The sequence below is a fragment of the Uloborus diversus genome, chromosome 4 (assembly GCF_026930045.1).
Source record: "Uloborus diversus isolate 005 chromosome 4, Udiv.v.3.1, whole genome shotgun sequence".
NCBI classification, from domain to species: Eukaryota; Metazoa; Arthropoda; class Arachnida; order Araneae; family Uloboridae; genus Uloborus; species Uloborus diversus.
The window spans coordinates 21606691-21622682 of record NC_072734.1 but is presented as its reverse complement, the minus strand read 5'-3'; the positions used below and the strand labels follow the sequence as shown (position 1 = coordinate 21622682).

At 32.0% G+C, this 15992-nt stretch overlaps 1 protein-coding gene across 1 annotated transcript in view; it reads left to right on the top strand.

Annotated features, from left to right (window-relative positions):
• The first annotated feature begins 4738 nt into the window (after window positions 1-4738).
• LOC129220410 (cell adhesion molecule Dscam2-like) overlaps window positions 4739-15992 on the top strand; it is a 60150-nt gene continuing 48896 nt past the window's right edge. The window contains exons 1-2 of the mRNA XM_054854830.1: window positions 4739-5020; window positions 10750-11025. Coding sequence (XP_054710805.1) covers window positions 4960-5020; window positions 10750-11025 — 337 coding nt within the window. The 5' untranslated portion in view covers window positions 4739-4959. The remainder of the gene's footprint in view (window positions 5021-10749; window positions 11026-15992) is intronic.

Below are 15992 nucleotides of genomic sequence, written 5' to 3'. Positions count from 1 at the left end.
AAAAAAAAAGCGATGTTCATTTACTGGGATGTGTTTTTTCACTTGTAGGTCTACTCTATATCTCCACTCAACTTCCAAAACATAAAAACAACAGTACTTTAGTAGTTAATCATTTATTTCGTGCACAGGTGGGAAAATGTATTTCAATTTACTTTTCTCAGCATGTTAGCTAATGCTAAGAATTGGGAGGGTTCCCTCTCCTTTTCATTAAAAAAAAAATAATAATAACTTTTGTCCATTCAGAATCTATTGGTTTGAGTGTATACAGAATAATTTAAGCTTTGTGGAAACCAACAAAATAGTTTCTGCAGCTAAAATTTTGTTCTAAGGAAACTCAACCGTAGAAACTAAAAATATTCATTTTGTCATACATTTTGTATTATAATGTACAAACTACAGAATATTCGGACTTTCACTTTAAATAACTTTTTTATTACATATTTAGTGTAATTTTTTACTGTAATTTGAAATTTCTTTTCATATATCATGTCCAATTTGTATATCAAAATGTTTTAATATTTGTTCAAGGTACTGTGATCGTAGCTCTGTAAATATTAGTTATGTTATTAAATGACTTACTCAGTAAGCGCTCACTTTTTATAGAAATTTCGTAAAATTTTATAAACTAAGTCATTTACATTTGTGAGATCATATACGTTTTTTTTTTATTATTTTGAGATAGTATTTTTGCTTTTTGAAAATATATTACTCTCTTCCCAGACATGTTCCAGGTCATTTTTGAATTTATTTTCACATTATTGTTTTTTTTTCTTTTTTAATACATATTTGCTTTAAGTAGCTATATGTAGCAATTCGAGTGTTTAATTACTATTATATAAAAACATGAGAATATCCAAAAAGTTACTCCTTATCTTATTTAGAATAAAAACAAATAACATTCATTTTTACTTTAAGGAAAGGTTCAAATGCTATACTATACATTATTTTAATGTTAATGCACTCACTCTTTCAATACGATGTACATTCAAAAAAAAAAAGTTGATTTTCCGTGAAATATTATTACAAAAATTAAGTTTCTACAAATGTGTGTAAAAAATGCAAATTTTTACAGAAAAATTTTATGTTTCTGAAAGTATATAACTTTTTTTAAAGTTATAGCAGAATTTGTTTTCAAAGAGACTGTTTCAGAAATAAATTTCTTATTAAAAGGTACATTATAGATAAATAAACATGACCATACACTTGTGTAATTTAAACTAACAGTTAATATTAAAATGAAATAATTATGTGATAAAAAGAAAATTAGGGATACATTTTCTTCAATAAACTACTGATAATATAAAAAATGTCTCTAAATTTTACTAAATTTAGCTTTCCAAACATTTTTTTTCTTTTAATTCTTCGGAAAGAATTTCTATGTGTCTCTGGAACGAATATAGATTTTATTTGTTTTTCTTGGTTTACTTTTTAGCGAAATAATTTAAGCGAACTACCTCTAACCTCCACTTCCAACTTAAAAAAAAAAAAAAAAAAAAAAAAAAATGAAATTATTTTCCATGTTCTTTATTTTTATCAATGTTTATGCAAAATAATTTAAAGTGCTTTAGAGTAGCATCCTATGACATAAAAAGACATTAATTAGCATTATATTCCTGATAACACAACATGTTTTGACAAAGTGGCTGGGGCATCTAATGTCAGTCACAATAATCAATATCATAATGAGACAGAATTGCGACGTTCCGCAGGTTGTCTGCAGTAATTTGTGACCCGTGACGTCACTGCGGGCTGACATTCGTAAGTTGCTACTACCTGTTGATGACTTTACGGGAACGTTCAGGACCTGATTAACGCGCGGTTCAGCAGGTCCATGAACCTGGGCACCACAATATAGTAAATTTCTTCATTTCTTCTCTTTTTTGGAAACTTCCACTTAAAAAATGTGCAGTCTTTCTTGTGAGAAATGTACCAAATTGAGTCAGGACCTTGGCATCACTTTGGCTTGATCGGGCCCTGGGGACGTTGCATGATCGACTTGCGATAGGGATCCTTATTTAACAGTAATAAAATTTTCACATAAGTATCCCATTATAGTCACTCTGCTATTAGCGTTATTATTTTGTTAAGCACAGTCAGTGCTGATGAAAAAAATAAACTACTTTTAATAACAAGTAATTTGGAGTTGGTTTTGCTTTATAAACAAAATAAAAATCAAAGATGTTTGAAAAATGATTTTGCGAGTTTATTACGATTGTATCTCGACCAAAAAGTCAATAAAGTTTTAATATAACTGCTTGAGAACAAAAGAATAAGCTTAAATGAAGTGTGAGGAAAAATCAAAATGCATTCAAATACTTTTATTTGTGAATAATTGATGGACATTGGTATGAATATTATTATTTTACTTTTTTAGTTTTCGTTATTTTGATTGCTCTCCTATTCCTGCAATTGTACTGATCAAAATAATTTATAATGTAGCTTTTGTTGACGATCAAATGTTTGTTGAAAATTTTTGTAAAATGTGCTAATGCAATATATATTGCGAATTGAAATGTACATTGCTTAAAAGGAAATAAATAAGCATGATTAACATTTATTCTGTTTTTTTTATAGCTCAAAATGTACTAAAGATGTATATATAGTTACCATTATATAGAATTAATAGCCATAATATGAACAGAACGACAATAAAAACTAGTATGTTGTTGCACTCACTCACTTTTACAATGTCATTCATACGAATAGTCTACTTTAAAAAAAAACATATCAAAGAATAAAAAGTACGTTATTTAGTTTCCTGAGCCATTCGCCACATAGAGTTTAAACTGCCTTTCAGAGATGAGTTTGACAGAATCAGTATCTGTTCACATTTAGGTCCACCTGTATTACAATATTTGCGCGAACCCTCGTATTAAAAAAGCATGATATAGAGACGATAAGCTTAACCAGAAATACCTTCTCCTTCAGGCAATTGACTCCAAAAATAAACCAACACTTGTTTTTATATTGAATACACACACACACACAAAGGCGCATTTGAGGGCAAAAAAAAAAAAAAAAAACTGCGGTTCGGCGGACCAGTCTGCCCCACAAAAAGTCGCAACAAACGAACGCAAACAGGCACATAATTACACCAGAAGAAATTTCTTCATAATTACTTTAAATGAGTTCAACACTCTAAAAACGTGCTTTAAGCTTGAAAAACTCAGGAATCGAAGTTTTTTGAGTTCATTACTTTTTCCAAGTGTGAGATATTAGAGAAAGTAATAAAAATTACCAGAACAAAGCTTCATAGACGGGGGTCACTAGGGGTACCGTGGTGCCCCCATTAGCTCATTGAAACGTACGTTAATACGAAATTGACAATTTTTTTTTTCGTTTTTAGGGTTCACTAATTTTAAATCTCACACACGCTTTTAAAATGCTCTAAATAAGAAGTATTACTTCCGAAAAGTGCTCCCTCTAATCTAAACACAAAATTTTACCCATGCTGAAGTAAATAAATGCTACTTGTCTATAGAGTAAATGGCTGAAAGTCAACACCACACTAAAGACTGTTGTGATGGTGTTGACATAGATCATTTGCTGAAGAAAGAGCTGTTTGTTCAAAAGTAAAAAAAAAAAAAAAAATAAATAAATAAATAAAATAAATAAATAAATAAATAAATAAAAACATCTTTTGACTCAAAAGAACTTTATGTTAATATTTTCAGATGGAAATGGGTGAAAAAGTGCTTTAGTCAGCTTGAAACAATTCTCGAGCTCAAGCTTTTTCAATTAAAAAAAAGAAAAAATTATATTAATTTGAATTTTTGGCATCTTGAATTCAAATTATATTTTTCGCAATCACGAGCGTGTGTGTGTATGAAGCGCGTGTATGTTTGTGTAGGTGCATGTATGTGGATGCTTGTATATGTGTGTATGTATGCATGCGTGTGTGCGTGTTGTGTATGCAGCGTTGTGTGTGTACGCGCGCGCGTGTGTGTAGGCGTTCGTGTGTGTGTATGTAGGCATATGGTGTTTGTGTCTGTGCGCAGGCATGAGTGTGTAGGCGTGTGTGTATGCGTATGTGTGTAGGATATGGACGCAACCTGGAGACGGTTTTCGCAAGAGGAGCAGCATCGTGATGCCGGTCGACGCGACGGTGGTACTGGCAGAGGGTGCTGGTGGGAAAATAAAATCAGCGTAATATCAAAAACAGTCAAGTGAGAACAATAAGCAATCGTGATTGCTCAAAAATAAAATCACTGAACTGGAATAAAATCCTTTATAAACTTCACTTTGCTTTTACTGTCCTTATAATGTATCCAAACTTAAGCTCTGAATGCAAATACAACATGGTTCTTTTGATAGTGCTGAAATCTCAAAATTTTAAGTCGAAAGTTCTCAGAAAAAACGATCTGAACGACTGATATTTAATTTTAAACAGCTTTCCCCAAGTTTTCATTAGTTTTGTCATTTGGTTCAAAAGTTGCATGGTTTGTATTAAACGAGCTTAAAAAAGAGAGAAAAGATGCATTTTTTAGCGCAAGAAATACTTTTCAGGACTTTTAAAATTCGTTTTTCTGTTTTTGTGACATATTTTGAAAATTCTTTACTTTCAACTTTGTTCAAGCCTTGAGTTTTATAAATCACTTTACTTCATTTCAGTTTAAAATATTATACCGAAGAAGACGTTAGTGTTTATCACGTTTTTTTTTTTTCGCGCATTTCTACAGGAATCGCGCATTGTGATGGCAATGTAGACAGGCAGGAGTGCCAGCTGATTTGCGTGAGAAGCGGAAACGAGGGGGCTCATTTCCCCTTTTTTTATTATTATTTATTTATGTGTAGCCCTAAAACGAAGACCCCTATGTTTCATCATGATAGGTAACATGGTGCATCTCTTGACAATCTGGAGTTAAAGTGGACTATCAAGCATGTTGTTTATTACGATGTGTTAGAATTTTTTTGTGACATGTGTCCTGCGCTTTTGTTGCACCATCTTAACATCACATAATGATAACTCTTAGTGAAATCTTTTGGATTTTAAGTGTAATTCATCTCATAACTTGTCATGGTAAGTAATTTTTGCATGTATTCGTATAGTTATATGATTTTTAATGATTCAAGCTTTGAATTTAACTCATGTTATAGTGAATCTTAACTGTCATGTTGCAAACTTGGTTATCAACTTTCTATTGATATAATCCAGAGAATGAACATAGTTTGTCCTTGTAAAATGACATTAAATAAGTCATCCTTATATTTGCATCGTCTGTTGTACTTAGTAGGTGGTAAAAGAATTAGCTTTTCCCATATGATCTCGATCTTATATGCATCGCCGATTCAATCCTTCATTCCTCACTGTTATTTGGATTACTCGAATAACTTTATTATTAATCACAATTAATTCCTAATTTATGCTCTAAAGTGTTTTTTTATATACTTAGTGATAAATAAACTAAACTTAGCTCTTCCATTTAAACTCCAAACAAAGGGAGAAGGTGCTGAGAAACGTTTCGTTGGTAAATATGTACGACAAGACATAAAAATTATGTGTTTAATCATTAAAAATAGAGATTATAATTCGGTTTAAATGAACACTTGTTATATTAGTTTGATTCTTTGAGATTATACTTTCACTATGAACTGCAATAACGTTTGGTTCACATAGTTCAAGTAAGTCTAATCACTTACTATTGTTCAAAGTTTCTGTGAGATATGACTTGCATGAAAAGTATTCAGTTTCATTGAGAGTGTCTGGTGCTTGTATGATTCACTGTAATATCTATGAACAGGGGGTGCCCACCTGGGGGGGGGGGGTTAAGGGGTATTTTTGACATTTGGGGGGGGGCTTTGCGATGTTTAGGGGGAGTGCACTCTCTCAGGGGGGCACCCCTTGTCTGATGAACAGCATGAGCAGTGGGTCACCTCAGATAATAACGTCCAAACATTTTTTTTTTTTTGCATTAACCATCTTTTTATGTAGCACTGGAATGCATTCATGATTGTTTTTCCTATATAGGACTGATCTACACCTTAAGTCGTGTTATTTACGGGGATAGATCATGTATAAACCGGAATCCGACTCTAAGGCTGCTGTTAGTAATGAGCCTCAGGTGGTGCTTTGCCGATATGTTGGTGTTGGTGGGGCTGTCTAGAGAAGAGTTTTTGTGTTCACTCACACTTTAGAGATGTGGGCTGCTTCAGTACTCCATGAATGAGTAAGAAGTGTACAGGTCTGTTCCGCATTACAGCATTATTAAATTTATCAACAAGAGGGTTTCTTGCCCTCTTTTAATTCAAAAAGAGGGCAAGAAACCCATTGAAATTTTGAGATGGTTTCACTCACAGTTTGTGGAAGAAACAGTACAGTATGCCCATCTGAGTTGAGTAGGATTGAAAAATATGGCTAAGAGAGAAGCTGTAAAAAACAAACCTGATGAAAGGAGACCCTGTGGACAAGAATCACTGGGGATAACATTGCCATTCATGACATTATTGAAAAAGGACAACAGACTATTAATGCCCTCAGGATGAAACACTAACTGCATATCGCACATAATATGGTACATAATGTCATTCTTCTCTTTGAAAATGCAAGGCCGCATACTGCCTCTTTAAATAGGAGAAAACTTAAGAAATTTCGTGAGACACCTCTGAAACCCTTCCGTACAGTCTAAATATATCTCCTTGTGATTGTTTTTTTTTTGCACCACTCAAAAAAGATCTTGGAGGACAACAATTTGATGATGGAAGTATTGGAGGAAGGGCACTACAGGGGCCAATCCAGGATTTTTTTCTTGCTACCTATTTTTGTGAAAGTATTGCATCATTCTATTTTTGTGAATGTTTCTTTTTTATCAGCAATGTTTTTGTGAACTTTTAGAGGCATCCTAATTTTTGTAAAAGAGAAATAGAACAAGCGAAATTTTAGTTCAAAAAGTGTAAATGTCATCTAGTATTATTTTTAACATGTTTTGTTTTTTGGGTGCGGGGGGGGGGAGAGCTAAAAACCTAAGAAGTACCAAAAATACCATCGTAATTTCAGCTTAATGGGCTATGTAATGTGTACAATATTGGAAATTATGAGAAAAACGGTGCCCCAAAATATGTTAAAAGGATTGTGATGATATTGCATAAATTACACTTTGGCGAGAAACAGCTAAAAATTAGTTAAAATACCAAGGTTGCTATATAAGCGATTGTTTCATATAAACCTGAAGAATTTTATTTTATGAGTAAATTTTGTTTTAAACAGAGAAACAAGTTTTATATTTTAAAATGCAAATTTTTGTCAAATTTTCGATGTTTTTGTGAAGCTACTGATTTTATTACTTGATTTTTGTGAAAGTACCTATTTCAAAACAAGATTTTTGTAAAGGTACCGAAAAACGGTAGCAAAATCAGCCTGTATTGGGCTCTGCACTATGTAGAAAAAGGATGGCATTTGTATACTTTTTCTGTTGATACAAACAATTTTTTTCAAAAAGAAATTCTTGTTTGATTTACCCTTGTATGTTACATGATTACTTTGTGGTCAATAAGTTTTATCGTTATATAAGCTATTAAGTTTGCTTAAGCTAGAGATTAAACAGTTATAAGTGGTTAACTGGACGCTTGATTCCTGCAGGTAACACTTTTCTTTTGAAATAGTGAGAATTTCTTGGTTATTTTTATAACCAACATTTATTTAAAAAATAAATTATAACGGAGGAAAAGAGTAAAAAATGGGGAATGAAGTAAAGAATCTGCATAACCTAAGTTTCTCAAATTTAAAATAATATGTATGTTTTTCAATCTGTTATTTTTGTCTGTTTCTTGTTTGCAATTTTAAGAGGGTACTGCAGCTCGCCCCCTTTTTTGCATCGCTCAATGAGCTTTCTTTGCCAATTTATACGTTTATTTTTTAGTAATCATGGTTACAAGGGAGGTACAATACTCTCCCTTGAGGGACTTTGCACCAGCAGTGTTTTGAAATTGAAGTCCTAAAAACACATTTGTAGGCCATCTTTGATGACAATAGGGAAGGAATAATGTTCAGAACTCTGTCTAAGACATTATTAAGTTTAAAAAGGACAATTTTTGACTATTTTTTAAAGATATAGTCAAAATTTACCGCGAGGTGAAGTTCAGAAATTTTTCCATGTTCTTTAAAGTTAATGACATGTACTAAATGCGATAGTCGACTATCTGAATGTAGTTTAGGAACATTTCCAGTATTTTTCGAAGCTGAAGCTTCCAAAGTGTAATTTGAAACTACTTTCGATGATGTTACAGAGGAATAGATTTGGAAAACCCCCCTCCCAGAGTTTTTCCGAATTGAGGGGCTTCTTTGCAATATTTAGGGGAGCAACACTGTATTATATACTTACCCCCTCATTTTAGTGTTTTTTCTGCTAAAGATAAACTGCATCTCAGATTTCAAGAAGGCTCTAAATTTTGGAAAGAAGAAATCAAGCTCATAGTAATAATTAGCTTCTCTACAGCCAGCCTCTAGCTTTGTTATTAATACTATGGCTTTCATTGCAAATATCATATATTTTTTGCATTTATGCTCGCTCTTATTTCAGTCTTTTTTTTTCTGCTACAAACTTGCAAACCTAGAAAGTGTTAAGTTGACCTGTGAGTCAGTGGTGAATCTGGGTGCATGTGCGAGAATTTGAAGCCGTAATTATTATAGCAAAGCAAATCCGAGCAAATACTTACGATTTTATGTTACTTCATTGTTATGTTTTAGTTCATTGCAGCTCTTTTGTTTGGTATTTTTTGACTTCAGTTTAAGAGTCTCATCAAATACCGGAATTGAAAAAGTGAAGAAATTTTCGTATTTGTTTTCCGATTAAATTGCTTTTGAAATAATGACATTTAAGAGATAATTGATTTACCTAATAATATGGATTTTTGAATGGATCTGCTAAAGAAAAATTAATTACAGCTTTTTAAAATCAGTATTAAAATATGTGTGTGTCTTAACAGTAAAAACAGTAGTTTAAAATTAATTTTATTATATATTTTAATTAACCAAATGACGATTTTATTAATGCAAATTCAGTTTACGTCGGATTTTTGCCAAATATGGCACAGAGGTCCTTTGATGCTGAAGAATTCACATTGGGCAGTTTTCGTTTGCAATTGGAACTTCCCTTCCTATCCCACCGGGGGTTTCCTTTTACGAATCCACAGTTTTCGTCGGATCTTTGCCAAATTTGGCACAGCAGTTCTTTGATGCTTGGGAATTTTCATAGTGAGTTTTTTGCCTACCTATGAGGGAGAGGGTGTGCGAAAACACCCCATGAGGGATTTTCTTTACGTAAATCTAGTTTTCGTCGATTTTTTTCCAAACATGGTGCAGCAGTCCCTTGATGCTCAGATATTCAAATAAGTTTTTTCTCATCAAAATAGGGTGTATAGGGACCACCTTGGGAGGTTTTGCCAGAAAATCCATAAATGATTACGAAAAAATCCAATGATATTTAAATTTTGAGTTCAAATAGTGCTTTCTACAAATTGACAGGAAATGTTTGTGCTAATTTTTTTCCATCTTTGTTAAACCTGATTGTTGAACATGTGTCACTAGACGAAACTTTTATTTTCGAGGTAGACCGTGCAACGTCGAGTAATGCAGCTAGTGACATATGAATCAAAAGTATATTTCATAGTTCTGTGTGCGCAATGCGTGTATAGTGTGATAGTTTTCAAAATTTATAGCTGCATATTTATTATTAGTATTTTATTTAATGTTACTCAACTAAGAATTAAAAAATCTTAAAGCAGGAGCTATTAAATGACTAAAAATAAACTGTTTAAGACGTCAATCCGAAATATAATACAAAGTACATTCAAATTATTGAGACTGCTCAAATTGAAAGATTTATACAAAATATTGAATTGAATTGAATATTTAAAATTTTTTCGTTGCGAAGCACTTTTGTCATTCATTGAGCTATACCATTTGCATGCCCCCCCCCCTCCAGGAAAGTTTTGAATTCGAGCAATAATTGTATTTATTATATTTGGAAATGTTTTTTGTTTTTCAATCCTTTGCACCCCCCCTCCCCCTCAAGAATATATCGATACATTGAAAATATCGATATTTGGAGAGCAATATATTGTGGCATTAAAATTCTGATATCACCCAGTCGTAACCGCCACCCCCTTAAATAGACTAAATCTGCCCTGCTGTGAGTAAGTCATAATTTTTTTTAGTTTGTTAATATTGCTGATGAAGTAAATGTCTCTCAATTTTTTATAAAAATGAAATTCTTGAAAAAAGTAATCTTCAATGGTTAAAATTTCAGGGAAAATGCATACAGTAAGCAAAACAATCATGTTTGTAAAAACAAGACCTTTTCATGCATGAGTATGAAAATTTTATATGTCAAAACAGTTTTGAAACATTTCATTTACCTTATTTTTAAAAAAAAATGCGACAAACTCCAGTAAAGCATTATCAAGTTTTCTCCAAACTTCCTAAGTTTTTACCTATTACAAGCTGCAAGAATGTTTATTATCACTTATAAGAGAAAAACTGATGCCTATTTAAAACATTTATTTTTTCACTAAAAAGTTGTAGTTTTAACTGAAAAAGTTGTAATAGTAATCTGAATTTCTGGTACTCTTCAATTTTCGAACTCCTAACTTTCAAGTCCTATGCAGGCTAAATTAAAAAAAATCTCAACTTATATTTTGAAAGTCTCCCTAATTTTCAGCTTTTAATGTTCACAGCTAACTGTGCATTTGCATTGTTTTGTTTGTTTTTCAGCAAGTTCCATTGTATTGAAAAATAACTTTCTTCTCTTTTAGAGCTTCCTAAATTAAATCCATTATCATTGCCTGATCATCATAGCATTGGTTCTAGAGCCAAGCTCCTCTGTGTTGCGTCTTCTGGGGATCAGCCGATTGATTTCCAGTGGTTGAAAGATGGGGCAAGTTTTTCATCAGGAAAAATTGAGCAGCTAGATGAATGGACTTCATCGTTAACGATATATCCTTTGAGCCTGGACCACAATGGAAATTACACTTGCGTTGCATCCAATGACGTTGGGAAAAATCGTGTCACTGCTTCACTTTTTGTAACAGGTAACAATTTTTGCTGAGAACTTTTATTATTCATTGACTTGTCGTTTTTTATTAAGAGGATTATTTTACACTTTAATAGAACTTTTACAGGGTTTGTACGGGTCCTTACAAGTCCTTACTTTTATATTTTGCTTTATAAGTGCTTACAAGTCCTTATTTTAATGCCCTAAGTCCTTATAAGTCCTTATTTTTACTCTGTCATTATATTTAAAAATCAGACTTCAGTTTTTCTAATAGAGCACTTGCAATTCACTTCATCACCCAAATTGTGGATGGCAAGCAGCAGTATTTTAACAAATTGAATTTCCATTAGCAATCCCTTAAGCTGCAGGGCAAGATTACAGTTGCTGGTGGGAAGTCAAGTAGTTGCAAGTGCTCTATTTCCTCTTGGTGACAGCTCTATTAACCCCACACCTCGTTTAGGGAACCCTTGCAGAATGGGGGAGGGGGCGAATGCGACCCATCTCGGCTCTCGCTCTAGGACTCATTCACATATCTTAAACAACTGATACAAAAACTGAACTGCAATAGCTGATCACTGCTGACACTTACATTTATCAGCGTGTAATTAACAAATTTATTAAATTGTCTGGGCCAGTTAATAACATACAAATAACCAAAGAAATGAGGACAGCTGCTACATTTGCCAGAGCAAAATACAACCAGTATTTGGAAAATGAAAAATCAAAGGAAAATTATGGAACAGAACAAGAGAAACACAAATCATTTGAGGAGGAAGTAAATTTTTTTAAAAAGAAAAAAAACGTTTTTCAAAAAAGACACAATGGAAACAAATGCAAAGCAAATTATTTGGCAGATGAGGCTGAAAAATCAAAGTACATTAACTTATTCATTCAATCACATGAACTAAGAAAAACACTAACTGAGAAAGAAATAGAAATAAATTCCTTGGATGTAAAATTCAGGGGGTAAAGTTTGGAATAAAAATATATTTAATCAGATTGCTATTTTTTCCCTCCATTGTTTTATTATGTCACATCTATAGGAATTTTTGTTGTTTTTATTTGTATTGTATCTTTTATGTTCTTTTTTGTTCATTATCCTCCAAGATTAAATATGAAAATGTGTGTGCCAATTTAATTAATTCTATTCAAAGGTCCTTATTTTTTGGATTTATTGGTCCTTACAAATCCTTACTTTTGTTTTAAAGAAGTGTGTACAAACCCTGTTTAATTCCTTGTTTCTTTTATTAGTGTATTAATTTACACTTTATTAGAACTTTTTGTTGTGTTGTTGCTTATATCCTCTTCAGAGATCTGACATAAGTCAGACCTAGGCTGTTTGTTGACTGCCAAAAAATTAATGACTAGTAGGTGATCTATTGTAAAGTCCACCTTAGAAAGTCCTATGCATCCAAGAATATTGCTCTGGAATTGCTGAATAGGGGAGGGGGAAATGTGCAGCTTTTGTTGGACTGATGGAATGGTCTGGAGCACCTTGGCCAAATCCTTGGGTAGTAGTATGTCTTTGTTCTTCAGCTCGGGGACACCTCTTTCGGTACCCACACTATTGGGTCCCTGAGAGAGAAAGAGAGCTTTTAAATACTATTTATATGCTTAATTTATTGGGGAATGCAGAATATCCAATGTCTTTGGCAAAATCACTGTTCAATTCAACTCTAGTATTTATTTTTGCTTTTTGATTTTAGTAATCTTTGCTTTGTAATTTTGTTTGTATGATATCAACAAACTTCTAACTTTAAATCAGGAATTATCTCTAAGTTTTAATATCAATAAATGGTTGTTATTTATTTCTACTTGCCTCAGTGTGTGCATTGATGGTTCTTTCTTGCTTGTCTTCAAGTTTTAGACTTGCATTTTTAGGCCATCATAAATAAATAGAAGCACTTCACCCACTGTTGGTGTATGTGTAATATGCAACTATTACTCAAATAGGTCCAGTCTTTGGTTTTGCATGTTCCTACAAGTTATAGAAATATACATGTTTTTCTGTCTCTTATATACAGGGTGTCCCAAAACGACCGTATAAACTCTGCACTGCTAGATTCCTTGTTGGAAGTATATAAAAACTGTCCAAAGAAGCGTTCCTGTATGGCCCATAGTTTACCAGAAAAATACGAAAAACTAAGTATGACGTCACTGACAATGTAAGAAAAAAAAACACTTTATTGGACATATCAACAGTAGCAGATTTTAGGGGGGGGGGGGCAGGCACCCCAAAATGAAAAAATAATCTATTGATTTCATTTTTTTTAATGACTTCTCTGTACAACATAAAAAAATGTTTTACAGTTATTTGAAAAGAACATAAATCTTATTTGAACAAAAGTATTTTTTTTTTTTTTGCTGAAGAAGCAATGCTAGAGTCAGAGCAGCAAAATAGTCAAAAGACCAGGGCTGCAGTTTATTTTACTAAAGGAACACAATACCGCAATCCGTCTATTAATTCTTATTTAATGGAATTCGTAATTGGCATTTTTTTAAAAATGTGTGATGATGTGCCTAGAAAAATTATTTCAGTCCAAGAAACTATTTGCAAAATAATATATTTTTTTTCTTTCAGCTTATAAAAAATGCAAAATGAAGTAAATCACATAATAGTTTCTTGGCAAAAGCAAAACCATAATATTAATTAAAACGGCATGTAGTAAGAAGCTTTTACTGGATATCTTTTCATCCAAAAGCTCACTTTTTGCATTGAAAAAGAGGTTCCCTGAAACCTCGAAACGAGTGAATGCAGTAATCTGCTAATTTTGTGCGTCAAAACGCTGTTGATAACCATTTTGGGCATGTAGTGTTTAAATTTTTAAGAGAAAATCAATAACTGTTTCGAAATTCACAAAGAAGTAGCTCCTGAATTCTTCAATAAAACCTATATAGTATTATATAGCTATAATTTTCTTATTTACATAATATTTTATAGTTAAAATACATAATATTTTATAGTTAAAATGAGGTATGGGTTTATTTAACAACCTTGTCCTCGAGTCATAAACATTATGAGAATGTTCTTAACTTAAAACCACTCATTTTCCAGGAATCTCGGTGAAATTATACAGCATTTAGTTTTTAATTGGCTTGAAATATTAAAGAAATTTTACTTCCACATTCAAAGTAAAAAAGTGCACAGTATTTATGTATTTAAAAGTATATTAATTGGCCTTAAGGGATCCTGAAAAAAAAAACAACAACATTAATTTGAAAAAAAAAGTCATGAAAACTTCAGTATGAAAAATTGAAATGGGGGGGGGGGGGTGAGCTTTTTCATTTCTTGGGCCCCCTCCAAAAGCTATTTCTGTATCCGCCCCTGCATATCTTTCAGACAATACATGTTTATAACCTCATTACACGTATTTGTTGTTAAATGTAATGTACGTATACTGCTGTTGATAAATTCAATGAAATGTTTTTCTTGCATCGGCAGTGACATCATACTTTGATTTTCGTATTTTTCTCGTAAACTATGGATCATACAGGAATGTTGCTTTGGGTAGTTTTTGTGTACTCCCAATGAGGAATCTAGCTGTGCAGAGTTTGTGCTGTGGTTTTGGGACACCCTGTATGTATAATACTATTTGCATGCTGTTTTGTACTATGCTATTTGTATAAATTAACTTTGCAATTTTCTTCTTTTTGTTTTAATTTTGACTCTTTAAAACCAACTAATTTCTATATTTAAACTGAGAATTTCTAAAATTTGAATTAAAGACAAATGGGTAGTAGTTCTCAAAAGGTGGGAACAAAAAAGTTAATTCTGAGCAATTTTTAAAATTTTGAAATTTGACAACAATTTTGTTTTTATTGCATGGTATGTACGCCTAGAACATCTACAAACATAAAAAGACGGCAAGTGTTTATGAAAATTAATAAATAGCAAATTTAATGATTGGTCTGTAGGTAATCGATTTTGGACATCATCATAATGTAAGTTTCAGTTTTTGAACTTTTCCAATGAAAATTTTATCTTTTTAAATTATGCAATGAAAAATAGAGGATTTAAAGTACTTAAATGACTTTATATACTGGTCTTTAAATAATAAAATTTTGTTATGGTTTCGTTGAATCAAAAAAAAAAAAAAACCATCCATTTTGACAGTGCAGGTGATAAAGTCACCAAAACTGACGCTGTTGGCGAAAACCGGATTTTCCCACTAGTAACCCTTTGCTTATGTGCTGCTTATGCTTATTACGCTGTAAGTTGTTGCCAATCAGGGTTTGCTTGGTGATTTTTGTGCAAAGAGAGAAATATCTAAAAATTAGAACATTAAAAATTATTTATTAAATAATTGCTGTTTAGACATTGATTTGTTGTCGTAATTTGAAAACATTTTATCCAAAATGTCAGCAATATAACAGATAATTATGCTTGAAATGTTGGAGAGTTATGAACTGCCGTCTTCTGTTTACTTAAATGTGTTTGTTATGATCAAAACTTATGTTTCTACTGTTATTTATGTAATGTTCAATGCATATCGTATTAATCGTGCAAAATACCAATGGATTAAAGAAACTAACATTATAACAGCCTTTTTCATTAAGGACAGAAGATCATTTAAATTAATGAATAAATGGACAGAATTATCAGCGTCTAGATCGTAATGCAGTTTGTACATCTCACATATATGTTTAAGAAAAATGATTTTGCTTCAAAGATGGCCTGCATGAAAACATGTGAAAACACTTTAAAATAATTAAAAATTGATTTTGAGGATCGAAAAATACCTTTAAAACACATAAATCATATATTTAGTTCTCAAATAACAGCATTGTCTAGATCGTAACTTTTGGACATACATCAAACTTCCAACTTCCTTTTTTTCTAAAATCGTTTACAAAATAAATAATACATCTTTACTTTTTTAATTTGTGGAAAATGTTATCAAAAAATTATTCAATTGAGATTCATACCTTTAATTTTTTTGAAACATATGGAAATAATTAAAAAAAAATTGTTTTGGATGGTACATTTGCTCAGTTAACCTTTTG